The sequence below is a fragment of the Melanotaenia boesemani genome, chromosome 18, assembly GCF_017639745.1.
Source record: "Melanotaenia boesemani isolate fMelBoe1 chromosome 18, fMelBoe1.pri, whole genome shotgun sequence".
Classification (NCBI taxonomy): Eukaryota; Metazoa; Chordata; class Actinopteri; order Atheriniformes; family Melanotaeniidae; genus Melanotaenia; species Melanotaenia boesemani.
Window position 1 is genome coordinate 1,623,911 of NC_055699.1, and position 13,838 is coordinate 1,637,748.

General features: G+C 40.2%; 2 protein-coding genes across 4 annotated transcripts; one reads left to right on the plus strand and one right to left on the minus strand.

The window, feature by feature from the left end:
• Window positions 1–126: 126 nt before the first annotated feature.
• On the plus strand, window positions 127–3,826 carry LOC121629239 (coxsackievirus and adenovirus receptor-like). 3 transcript variants are annotated; one of them, XM_041968877.1, is made up of 3 exons: window positions 127–1,002; window positions 1,817–2,158; window positions 2,351–3,826. In XM_041968877.1, exons 1-3 carry the CDS (start codon window positions 945–947, stop codon window positions 2,503–2,505), a joined length of 555 nt encoding a protein of 184 aa, XP_041824811.1. In that variant the 5' UTR covers window positions 127–944; the 3' UTR covers window positions 2,506–3,826. The 3 variants fall into 3 exon arrangements, with proteins under 3 accessions (XP_041824811.1, XP_041824810.1, XP_041824809.1); XM_041968876.1 differs by having other exon boundaries at window positions 127–325; XM_041968875.1 differs by having other exon boundaries at window positions 127–2,158.
• Window positions 3,827–5,691: 1,865 nt separating this feature from the next.
• On the minus strand, window positions 5,692–9,780 carry LOC121629230 (NACHT, LRR and PYD domains-containing protein 1b allele 2-like). Its single transcript, XM_041968858.1, has 2 exons — window positions 9,762–9,780; window positions 5,692–8,430 (listed from the first exon to the last, which is right to left on the minus strand). Exon 2 carries the CDS (start codon window positions 8,370–8,372, stop codon window positions 6,420–6,422), a length of 1,953 nt encoding a protein of 650 aa, XP_041824792.1. The 5' UTR covers window positions 8,373–8,430; window positions 9,762–9,780; the 3' UTR covers window positions 5,692–6,419.
• Between the last annotated feature and the right edge of the window lie 4,058 nt (window positions 9,781–13,838).

Below are 13,838 nucleotides of genomic sequence, written 5' to 3' on the forward strand. Positions count from 1 at the left end.
GTGTGTGTGTATAGGTTTTTTTGTAAACATATATATATATATATATTTTAGCCTGTTGTATAGTGAAGTTATTTCTATGATGCACTATAGAGTTTTTATGTTCCTGCTCTGAGAGGTTGTTGCGTTTTAAACTTGTTGGTGTGTGACGTGCAGATCACAGTCAGACTTGTGGTTATGAAAACAGCTGGGTAACCAGACGGTACTTTGCATCCTGTTTGTGTTAAAATGACAACCAATGAAACATCAGAATTATGTAAAATAAACAGAGCGGGAGGAGCTACAGGTAGACCTGAGACGACAAGTCGGCCTGAAAGCTGCTGCAGAGGTAAGTCTTGTTTTTCTGCTTCCTGCTGTTTTTAATGAGCGACTGCAGATTAAACTAAAGTCACTGGAAGTGTGAGAAGTTACATCTTAATACACATTATAACCTCTCACTGGGAGGATCCGCTGGTAGTCGATGTCTTCTGTGTGAAGCAGAGTCAACTTTCTCAACCCTCTTTAAAGCCGTTTCATAAGATTTTATTCAGTTTGGGTCTGACGTTTGTTTCTCTGGCTTCCTGTTTGCTGCTGACAGCTGCAGGAAAACGATCACTTTATTATTTAAAAGTAGTATCTGTTCCTTATTTAAACACAACATCCTCTTAAGATGCTGAAGATATTTTGTCTCTGGGTTACATGTTGAAGAATTTGACGCAACACTCGTTAGTTTATTTCTGAGTTTTATTCTTTATGTTTGAACTCTGACGTCGCCAACGCGTCACCCAGAAGACATCTTCTTGAGAGTGTGACAGTGACAACACATTTGAACATTTTCTTAAAAATTTACTTTTTAAATGTTGGATTCTACATTGAATTCTGGTTGACTTACACTCTTGGTAGGAAACTAAGTTGATTCTCGTAGGTTTATAACAAACTAAGCGTGAGATCTGTGAAGGAGTTTAAAGATGGCTGCTCAGTCTCTGTTCTTTGTCGTGTTGCTCGGATGCCTCGTTCTTGTTTCAGGTGAGTTTTAGTTGTTAAGCTGGTTAAATATTTTTCTCTGAGTGAAGCAGACGTCAGCAGCTGAATGTTCAGGGTGGAGTCGGAGTGAAGAGATCAACTATTTTAGTTTACCCGATGTGGTTGGTGAGGGTTAGGACAGCGGCTTTAGAGACGTCATTTTATATGTGGCTGTGTGTTTGTGTGTGTGTGTGTGATTCATGACTGTGGTCTGAAGGGACTAGATGGGTAAAGAAAGTTTTTTTTTCATCATGTTTTAATGTGAAGCACTTTGTGTTGCCCACTACTGAACAGTGATTTAAAAAAAGACTCCAGCAAACTGGCAGAAAGGTGTTTTTCCTCAGTATCCTGAGGAAGTGCAGTCTTCGCTGATATGGGTCCCCAGAAACTTGAAGCGCCACCTCCTGATCTCCTATCCTGAGTGGTACAGGTGTGCATCCCGGTTCCTGAAATCCAGGATGAGTTGCAGACTTCATCTCTGTGATCGGCCTCATTGCCACAGATAAGACCCACTACTGTGGTGACATCTGGAAACTTGATGATTGTGTTTATAGGATGAGCAGGTGTGCAGTCACAGGTATAAAAGGACTATAGAGCAGGGACGAACGCACCCTTTACTGGTCCAATGAGATCTGGAGAGATAATATTTGTCTGCAGAGTTTTGACGTTGCAGAAAATGTGTGTATGTGTTGCATATCAAGTATCAGGCCGAACATCCGGTGTTTCCGTCCTTCCTCTGGTCCAGTTCAGACCAGTGTGGTTCGGTGTCTCCTCACGCCGATACTGCTGTATGTGATCTGTGTGTTTCCTCCTGCAGGACAGGAAACCATCACAGCTGAACCTGGACAGACTGTTTCTCTGCCCTGTCGAGCTCCAGATGGGGTAAAAATCTTTGCCTTAGAGTGGATCAGAACTGGACGGGAGCCAGATGACGTGCTTATGTACAGAGACGGTCAAACCATCCAGCATCCATCTTTTAAGAACTTGGTGGATCTTCAGGACAGACAGATGAAGGATGGAGACGCGTCTCTGATTGTGAAGAACGTGACGGCTAATGACACGGGAACATATAAGTGTCGAATCTTCCACAGGAAAAGAAACGACAGGAGCAGAGCCAATGAGTCCATCAGCATCATCCATCTGGAGGTGTCTTCATCAGGTGAGTTTGTCTCTGGATCAGAGACGAAGCAGGTTCCTCGTTGAGAGAGTGAAACATCTCAGATGTTTGTGCTGATGAGTAGAAAGCAGCTGGTCTGAGTGCAGCAGATAACGTGTGAAGAAGAAATGGATGCTGTTGTTTTCTTCAGTCATCACCTACCTGACAGCAGATACACCTGATTCTGATCTGCAGGTCACACAGATGGTCGGAGGGACGAGGATGGAGACAGTCGAGGACGTCTTGGACTGTGGTTCAGTCTGTCAGTCGTTGTGTTGGTTGGTTGTGTTGTATGGATCTGCAAAAGAGCCACGAAGAGGAATGCAGACCTTCCTCCTGTCCTGGTCTGACTCAAACCTCCGAATAATGTTTCTCTGGCTTTAAGATGAAAACATCAGCAGCACCAACATGTTTCATTTCTGCCCCAAAGTTCGTGGAAATGATCTCGAAGCAAACTGAAGAATGAATCCAACATAGAAACAAAGACGTCGTTTTACTGGCTGTTTCAACGTCCACGAGAAGTTTGGAACATGTGAACCAATCCACTTTATTTATATAGCACATAATAAAAATAGAAACAAAATACACTAATATATCTGAAATATACCCCCAAAAATCTAAAAACAAAACACACTAAAGGAAATTAAAATACCAAAATACACTAAAAGCAATTAAAAGATTAAAATGCATTAAAAGAAATGAACAGATTAAGAGGCTATCATGGCTAGAATCATGTGAATGTACTGGATCAATCATGTGACCCCTACCTGAACTGTTTTTTGTCTGTCAGGTAAACTGCTCCCAGGTGAGGAAGGACAGAGGATGTTGTAGACATTGTTATAGAAAAATTACCAAAAGTCTGAATGAGTAAAAGTAATTACAAGATTTATTACAGGAAATGTATAAAATACAAACAATTTCACTTGCAAGTTGAGAGTGTCGTCCAGACTCGCGTGAAGTCCAGAGAGACTCTGACTTTGCATCTTTAGCATCAGTTTTTATTCAACCTGGTTCCAGCTGAAAATCAGTCTCTCAAACAAGATTGAGAGGCGCCATTCTCGCCCAATCAGGCTGTCATTCTATCAGCTGCCTATCAGTCTCATCTTTCCCCACGTCATGAATCTGAAAGAGTAGTCAGTCTGAGCTCACACACACACACACACACACACACAATGAAAACTGTAACTTCAGTGTTCTGTAGAATGAGAACACACAATATTAAAATGTAAAAGTGAATAGATTAACAATATTAAATTAATAAAGAAAACTGAATGTACATGTGATTATTATGAGTATATATGAGTGATTACCATAAGAAGCTAAATTTCTTTCACACAGCAGACTAATATTTAACCTTTTTGTTTTGTATGTTTTTGTTCACATGGTCACCTTCCCCTAAAATGATTTATGTCCTCCTGTCAGTAGCTACTCAGAAGTGTTTACACCTGCCTTTGTTGGCATGAAACCTATGCAGTGCTTATTTGCAGTGGTTCAATGTGAAATCGATTGAGGTTTAATTGGGCACCATCACCGTGTATTTAAGCGGATTGTCCACCTGTGTGGTGTGCGGGTGCAATCAGGTTAAGTAAACTAGCTCTGAGTAGGACACCAAGTGGAGAAAAAGGGGAGTGCCTCCTTATTGCCCCAGAAATAAATATAGTTAAAACTTTATTCCTGTTTTCGTCTCCTTGTGCTTTTTTCATTGATTCATCTTGGTAACATCTACACTGAATGGAATGAGGCCATCAGACTTTGTTGTTTTGAATAACACAGGGACATCTGTCTATCTGTCCGTCTGTCCATCCATCTTCATTTAACCATTTACCTCCCAGTACTGTGGATATTTTAACATCCACTGGTTTATGTAATGATTTACTCTTATCTGGGCCAGTGGAAATGATAACAGCTGATACCAGGGATATATTACTATCTTCACACTAACTTATCACTCCAAGCTGAACTCATGCAGCTTTTTATAGTAGCATTTACTTATTTCATTACTCATAACCATGTTTTTACTGCACATTTGAACAAAACTGGAAGCCTCAGTTTTCAAGATAACAGGGAACTCCTGTTTGATTATTGACTCAAAAACTTAAACCCAGCAGACAGGTGGAAATTACTTTCCTAAAAATCAGTTACAGAGTTAAACGTCCCCAACAGCTCCACATTTTCTCCCTCTGTACCCGGATAGTACCTGATAGTACCTGATGGTACATGTTAGTACCTGGATAGTACCCGATAGTAGCTGGATAGTACCTGATAGTACCCGATAGTAGCTGGATAGTACCTGATAGTAACTGATGGTACTTGATTATACCTGGATAGTACCTGAGAGTACCTGGATAGTACCTGATAGTACCTGATGGTACATGTTAGTACCTGGATAGTACCTGATAATACCTGATGGTACTTGATAATACCTGGATAGTACCTGATAGTACCTGGATAGTAACTGATAAAACCTGGAGAGTACCTGAAAGTAGCTGGATAGTACCTGATAGTACCTGGATAGTACCTGATAATACCTGGTAACTGATAGTACCTGGATAGTACCTGAAAGTACCTGGATAGTACCTGATAGTACCTAATAGTACCTGGATAGTACCTGATAGTACCTGGATAGTACCTGAAAGTACCTGGATAGTACCTGGATAGTACCTGGATAGTACCTGAAAGTACCTGGATAGTACCTGGATAGTACCTGAAAGTACCTGGATAGTACCTGGATAGTACCTGAAAGTACCTGGATAGTACCTGGATAGTACCTGATAGTACCTGGATAGTACCTGATAGTACCTGGATAATACCTGGATAGTAACTGATAAAACCTGGATAGTACCTGAAAGTACCTGGATAGTACCTGGATAGTACCTGATAGTACCTGGATAGTACCTGATAGTACCTGGATAGTACCTGGATAGTACCTGATAGTACCTGGATAGTACCTGATAGTACCTGGATAATACCTGGAAAGTAACTGATAAAACCTGGATAGTACCTGATAGTACCTGGATAGCATCTGCCTACAGAACCAAAGGACTCCAGAGTGACGTTTATCTCACACCTGTTCTCCTCTTCCTCCTCCTTAGATCACCTCATCGCCTCTGCTTCTGTGTTCTGACTGATTCTCAGATGTTTTCAGGGGTTTGTGATCTTCCCACACATTAAACTGCACATCATTGTGGAGCTGAAATATCTCCACACATGACAGCGCTTTGGACAGAACGACTTTGTGTGTTTACACGTGTAAATATACAGGTTTTCTGTGTAGGTGCTGGTCCAGTGTCATCCAGAGTAGTTTCTATCGTTCATGGTGGTATGGATGGATGTTCTTCTCTGGTTTTAGGTACACCAGTTTTTGTTGTAGTAAAATTCTTTTTATAGGCTGGTGATAGAAAAGAGATGTCTCTGATGTCCTGGTACAGCTGCTGAGAAAGTGCAGCTGTTTCCACTTCCTGTTGTGTGCAGAGTTTCTTTTCTCAGTGGAGCCATGTCTGTCTGTGAAGAGTCACGTTTGTCTTTTTAATGGCAAGTCTACAAAAATAACCGCTTATTTACAATCTGTTACTGAGCAATACTTTTTCTTAATTTAGTGATAATTCTCTGATGTTTGGCACAAATGATCCATTCTTTTATGAAAGGAAAAAACATTTTATCCAATCCTGACCCCCGAATTTAAAGTTAACCAGCTGATTGTAGAATCTTCCACAACGCTGTTTCTGTATATTTCATTAAGATTTCTATCTTTCTTTGTCTGTAGCCCAACTTATACATATAAATATAATACATAGTAGTACTGAAAGTATGTATGATTACAAAATTTAGTAAAAAAAAATACAGTTATTAAAAACATACATGTAAAATATGAAATTTAAACATCTACTTTTAGTGATAGTGTAAGTTGAGTAAAAGAATCCAGAACCATTATTAGTTCCTCATGTCCGCCAGCAGATGGCTGTAAATTCCACAAAGATCAGATCAGAGTTTCCCTGAAGCACATTAACTACTTCACACATTCAGTAATAAACAGAAAATACATGGCAGGAAAAACAACTGTGCTCTGCTCTCTGTGGATCTATACCAGATTACAGCAGCAACATAATTATTTAACAGTTCATCCATCTATTGTCTATATCTGCTATCAGGTGAGAGGCAGGGTACATCCTGGACAGATCATCAGTAGCTGCAGTTCAAAGCAGGAAAATGTGCATAATTTGTTCAGGATCTGCACAAAAACTCTTGCAGGACTTCTTCATTTTCCTCACATCAACCCCAGATGTTCACAGAGGAAGGGGTCGACCTCACAGAGGAACTCAACCATCTTTGAACTGGCAGCTTCACCTTTCTTCCTCACGGTGTCGAGAACTGATCGAGTTTTCTCTCCTCTGCTCTTTATCTCCTCTGCTGCCTCCCTCTCAGAATTAGTCATCACCTTTTTTTCCAGCAGTTTGTCCAGCAGACTCTGGAGAACAGGTCCTGATACACCACGGATGAAATTACTCCGTATCTCTAACAGCTGCTCGTGTGGACGCAGATTCACACGGGTTGATCCACAGGATGTTTTTACTCCAGAGGTGGAAAGACAAACTCGTCTCTCCCAGACACTGTTGGAGCTGCTGTCCCTCAGAAACAGTTTCATGTGTTTCATCACTGTTTCATAAGTCACCTGGAAGGATGGGAAGTAGTTGTCGTAGGACTCTTCATCAAATTCTGCCTCTGATGGCTGAACTAGAACTGAATCGGCTCCAGGACCGGTGGACAGAGTGTAAACCTGCTTTGGCTGCAGTTTACAGTGTGGAGATGTCTCTATGTACATCTCATCTCCAACTAATTTCTTCCTGGTCCGCAGCACATCCCTGAGAGAAACGTTTTTTGGAAGCATCAACACATTAATGAGGTGTTCAAGATCAGGGTCATCTGGGGGCTTGTAGAAGAGCAGAACCAAGGCTCGAACCGGGTCTGGGGGAGAGTCTTCATCCTTGACGTTACCAAAACCAGAAAACCCAGTGATGTTTATGATCACATGAGTTTCTGTTATATCATGAGGCTTGATAAACTCGATGCCCTCATCCTTGATATGAGCGACTGACAAGAAGCGCCCTCCACCCGTGGAGAGGATCTCACAGTGTGGGAGATGAAGCTGACACACAGACTGCTGCAGACATTTGATGTTAAACAGCGGTCCTGCAGGTTTCTTATGGTGTTGGCTGAGCAGCCTCCTGTTCCAGGTAACAATCCTGTAACAAACCTCCCCTTCTCCCTCCATGTGGAACAGCAGGCCGGTCACTGTGCACTGGAACAGGCCTGGACTGGAGCCCTGGAACCTGTAGGTCTCATCACTTTCATCATCTATGAAATCAGGTGTAAACTCCTCACAGCTGCTGTTCAGCTTCATGTCAGGTAAACTTTTAGTTTGTGTTAAACTTTGGTTATTTGTTTTCTGAGTCAGTGAGGGAAAACTGAGGGAACGAGACAAGTTAATATAGTCTCTTCCATTCAAACCAGAATCTATAGATTGAATATGGTGGTCAGACTGGGTTAACAGTGTGTGTGTGACTGGATGTTTTATGGCTGAAACTGATTCTGCAGTTTCCGTCAAGTCTTCAGATTTTAACGATAGAAACTCAAATGAATCTTCTACCTTGTGTTCTTCAGTGAAGACACTGGTCTTCACCTCTCTTCTGCCCACAGGGGGAGAGGTATTGTTAAATAATAATGAAGAAGTATTTAAGGTTATTGGTGGGGAATATTCTTCACAAGAGTTAATAGTGAAGTGAGAAATGATAGAGGGACCAGGGACAGGAAGCGTCACATTACTGGTATTACAGTAAGGGACAACTTTACTGCTCCTTGATGGTGAACTGGCGGCAGAGTCTGGAAATATAGAATCTCCCTCTGGATAGCAAAGTTCTTCTTTTCTATTTCTTGCACTCTGACTTCTGGTGATTGCAGGTGTGGGGCATACAAACGTGTAATTTAGTTTCAAAGAACAATGACGTCTGCATTTTGCGGTCCTGGTTTGAGAATTCCTGATCATTCTGGTCACTCTGTTGGAACATGAATCCTCTCTTTCTGCTCTCTTTGCTGATGTTTGTTTGCTGCATTCATAAGAATCAGAGTCTGAGTCAGAGAAGCTGAAAGAGCTGCACAGGTCTGGAGATGATGTGGAGACACTTCTGAAAATTCTTCTTCTTAAATCTTTTTTTGAGTTCATTCTTCAGACACAGCTTAACTTCACTCGTCTGTGTGGCTTCTTTCAGGTTTTCTTGCTCCTGCACAATAAAACAGAAGATGAAATAAAATCAAAATCCCCCTCAAAGAAGGGATTGATTAGGATTTATGATGTGGGGAAAGTGCAGGACATGAGAGTACAACACATCGATTCTATAGATTCAATATTCTAGATAGATAGATATTTTAGAGTAATTGGTGGGGTGATAGTATTTTTCTACATTCTCGTCTACATTTTAACCCTTTTATAGTTTGACCAAAGAAATAATGGGCAGAAATTTTTCTTTTTTGTATTATCTGAAGTCAAGTGGCCCCTTTAATAAAATGCAACAATGCTAATAAACCAAAATAATTATATATATATATATATATATATATATATATATATATATATGTATATATATATATATATATACACAATAAAGATGCCCACTGTAGTTTTCCAGCCTAGAGATAATAAATGCATAGAGCAGTTTTTCAGCATTACTTTGAGACAAAATGCCACTGGGTCTCTCAATGTTCTGCAGATTAAGTAAAGACGCTTTACAGACCTGTATAGAGGGAGGGTTAAAACACTAATCTTGGTCAAACATGACTATAAGGTTCCTCCCAGTAGGACTAGAAACTAAGGAAATGCCATCACGAGTAACTATATGGTAATAGTGGCTTTCTGAGATTTTCAGCACCAATAAAAATGAATTGGTTTTGACTTTATTCTGAAGTACAACATTACAGATCATCCAGGTTTTTATGCTTATAAGACGAGCTAATAAATTTAGTAACTGTTTAATTTAATCAGGTTTGATTAAAATGTAGAGCTGGGTGTCATCGGCGTAATAGTGGAAATTTATGTTGTGTTTCCTGATGTAGGCTCCAGCCCACACACACCACTTTATTTAAATAAGCAGGTTTAGAAAATGGATGGACGTTTCCTGATGATACAGCCCTCAGGTAGCAAATATAAGGAGAATATGACTGATCCAAGTGCAGACCCCTGTGGAACAACATAAACACTCTGGTACATGTGGAAGACACATGTCAACATGTACAAACCAGAATCTATCAATCTTCCATTAAGTCATATAAATATGACTTAAACCAGTCTAAACCAGTACAATTTAACCTGACAAAATATTCAAGTCTGTACTACGATGTTGGTGTCAGTGGTGTTTAAACAGCGCTGAGATCTAACAGAGCCAGAATGCAGATCAGACCACTGTTCTTGTAAGCTACATGGAGGTTTATTGCAGCAGTGATGAATGTATTAATGTTTCAGCACAAGCTTGTTCATTGGGTAAAAGATCAGGACAGAAAATAGACTAGATAGCTCAAAGATCTGAGGTGCACAGACAATGAAAAGAGACCAACTAACCAGATCAAGTAGAGAAGTGTTGATAGAACATTCATGGTTTAGAAGCTCTGACTCATAAAGCTACAAAACTAAAAGAAAAACATAGTTTAGTTACAAGTAGCAAAAACAATAAATACAAATAGGACCAAGAACTCGGAACTCGGAAAATAAAGGTGATTAAACTCCATCAGACTGTGTGAAGGAGTGAAATACAGGTCATGTATCTGTAAAACTAAATGTATTAAATCTATGATACAAATTCACACAATAATCAGTGTTAAAAGCAACATTACACAACTTCAGTTTAACAAATCCTAATTTTTCATTCTAACCAATATTTTCCTTTAGCTGAACTTTACCTTATGTCATGTGAACAACCAGACAGCTGCTCTTCCTGTTTTCCTCGTAACAGTTTTTAAAATGTTTATTGGTTTATCGGTCGACTGCTGACTTTTATAGACTTCGTCTTGCTTTGAGGTTTTCACCATGTTGACGTCATCAACCATAAATTGAGTTTTAAAAAACATCACATTTTTGGTTTTTCATTCATTTTTCATTTGACCTGAAACAAATGGTGCTTTAAAACTTTATTATTTCAATAAATACAAAAAACAAAATATGTAAATTCTGTTTTTAATTCTATTGTTAAAACTTTGTTGTGAGATATAATCCTATTCATGACCCCTAGTTTCTGCCTCTTGTCTCGTGCTGCTGTGAGGAAAACATATCTTGGGGATCCATCCACACCAGGAACCAGCCCACCCATGACCACTGTGGGCGCCAACACTGGAGTGTGACTCGGATCCACACCACAGCCATAGGGCTGCAGTGCAGGACTCCCAGCCACCCAGACAAGGGCGATCACCATGGCAACATCCCTGCAGACTGAGCAGAAAAAGCCCCTAGTGTGGTGGAGAAAAACACTGGAGTTAAAAATGTGAAAAAAACTAACCACAGATAGAACCAACAAGAATAATATTTAAAAAAGAATACAAACAAAGGAGTTTATTAAAAAGAATACTGACTACATACAGCACCAAAGTAAAAAAATAAAATAAAAATAAAAGTAAACAAACTAATCTCAAAAGCTCTTGGGACTCTTTTTAAAACATGGACAGTCTCTGCAGCCCTGAGTATTTCCACAGACGAGGAACATAATGATGGAACCAGGCTTCGCCATAAGTTTTACTCCTGACTTTAGGAATAATTAAAAGGCCGGTACCAGAGGACCTCAGGGTCCATGAGGGCTCATAATTTAAAAGCAGGTCAGATAATTAGGAAGGCCCTTGACCATTAAGACATTTAGAAACAACTAAAAGAGCCTTAAAGGTCCCATATTATGCTAAATTCGCAATTCACAACACTAACAGTCGTACAGTGTGTGTCCTTATAGCCTGTGTATGAGGCCCACTTGCTCCACTTTTAAGCAAATGTGTGCTCAAACGGTTTGATTTAACGGTTAGGGGCGGAGCTGTCAACTGATCACCACCTGGTGGTGAGCTGGCTCAGATGGTGGGGGAGGATGCCGGTCAGACCTAGCAGACCCAAGCATGTTGTGAGGTTTAAAATGAAGTAATTTTGATAAAATGACCTTTTTCTACTATGTCATTTCATATGTCTGCAAACTGGAATTGAGTCATTGTTCTTTATTATGTCTTCTACAGTTCATGATACAATAATATTTCCCAACATGAAGTTTTGAACCACAACGTCATAAGATGGCAAACAGAAGAGGAACAGAAACAGAAAACCATCAGATGAAAACAGCACGAGTGCAGAAAGTACACCAACCTGCTTATTGTTGTTGTTTCCTCCACAGATTATTTTAAGTTGTGACTCATTTTCAGGCTGTTCAACATGTTGTTGAATATAAATGAGAACCATCCTGAGTTTACATTAAGAGATGTTGTGCAGTGATTTATCTGGTTCACACAGACTGAAACTCATTAGATTTACTATTTGAAACACCATAAAATGAAAATATGTTTTATTTAAAAAAGAGTTCTATGCATACATATTAATAAATGAACATATTCACATTGTGTTTTGACATCTGTTGTTAATTATTTGTATTGCCCTTAAACTTCTAACATAGGAGTTTACAAATTGAATTGAATTGAATTGAATTAGTGGTAGATGGTGGTAAATTACCAGTTATAATCTGGTGAGACGTTTCAGCACTGATCTGAACCTGAATGTTTGGTTAAAAATGAGACGTTCAAACACACATTTAGAACGTTGAAGCTCTTCAACTAGAACTCTGATCATGTCATTTTTTAGATGTTCGTCACAGCCAGAGCAGCTCTCTCTTTTAGGGGCCATTTTGTCTGCCAACCATGTGGTATTGTTTGAGCCACTTTTCGTTACGGACTATTTGCTGTGTAATGAAGAGGCAAGGTAATGTAATATGACAGTGTAGCGGTACACAACAAGGGCGAAATCACTTACAGGAGCAGGCTCAGGATGCGGCAGCTCCAATCACCAACAAAGGAAAAAAAGGGGTTTGCATTCGAAACACCAGTGTTATCACTCACACTCACGCATACACAGCAACCAAAAGGAGATAGTGGACCACCACCAGGAATTGGACAGCTGCCCCGGGCCCGCAGCACCCGATAACAAAAAAGGGAACACGGTTTAAAACACAATGGCCAGAGTGCTACATATTCAGGAACAAAATGAGCAAACTAAATTAAAGAACATCCACAAAAGATTTAAAAAAAATCATGCAACTAAATGAACAAACAAATTAATACCGCACAAAAAAATTATTTTAAACACCACAAGCCTGTGTGGCTAGTTAGTCCATGTTTCAGCTATCAAGCAGTGGGATGAGGTTCGGGTAGCAGTCTGTCCAGCTTACAGGCCCAAAACCTGCCGTCTCTAAAAGAGGCAGCAGAGATTAATTAGAAAATTAATACCACCGTTGAGCATGAAACAAATTAATACATACTGCTTAGTTGGCATGCACACAGCCCTGGAAAGCGTGCAGACAAACGCCACAAGTACCACGACTCAGTTGTGCGATGATCTAAAACATGCACAAAGAGAATCAGCTGGAAGTTGAGCAGAAGGCAAACAAAGAAAGACAAACAGCATACCGCAGTGGACATCTAGCCATGTACAGCACATCCAACAGAACAGCCAGCCTCCCACACCTCAGCAGCCAGTCGTGCTGTGTGGAAGCCGACCCCTTGCAGACAGCACGCTAAGCCGAGAGCTTAGCTGCGCCAAACCACAACCACCAAGAGAGATTGAAGGAAAAGAGGCCGGCTGGGCAAACACCTCCGCTTTTAAAAGGACCTGTTGCACTGCCCCTTAATCAAGGTGGTTGTGGCAAGACTGGCAGTGCCATATAGTGGCCAGGAGAGAATCATGACCAGGAGAGAAACAACCTCCGACCACAGTAAGTTTATTTGTACAGTACAATTCAATGACAGGGTGAAAGAACATTAGATAAAAACGTCCTGATCTTTATTTCAGTTTTTCTTTAAAGAATCGCTGTGTAGATCCCACCACCTCCTGAACTACTCTGCTGGCTGGCAAGTGATAAAATATAGATCTATCGTCCTCAAGAATCCATTAAATCAAATGTGGGGTTCCCTAAGGATCAGTTTTAAACCCAATGCTTTTTAATCTGTACATGTTGCCACGTGGGCATGTCATCAAGACATTTTCATAGCTATGCTGATGATACGCAGCTTTATATCACTGTGTCTCCTGATGACCTACAGTCGGTTAACATCCTTTAAGTTGATTTTAATGTTTTTGCATGCATATTGTGTGTGTGTGTGTGTGTGTGTGCGGGTGTGCGTGTGTGTGTAAGTGCATGTGACAGAGATTAGGGGCGTGTTTTACAAATGTAAGGTCATATACTTGGGCGTGTGAAAACTTGTTTTTAATGTGCCAAAATGGTTTTCCTGTAAAACACTGTGTTCTACTTTTTGTACAAATGCTTTATAAATACAATCAGATGTGATTTAGTATAATTATTGTGGGATCCACATTATTACTTTAGATGACCTGACAGGTGTTTCAGAAACCCTGACATAGTTTTAAACCACACAGAGAGGTTGTTTTTTTTTGTTAATATATAAA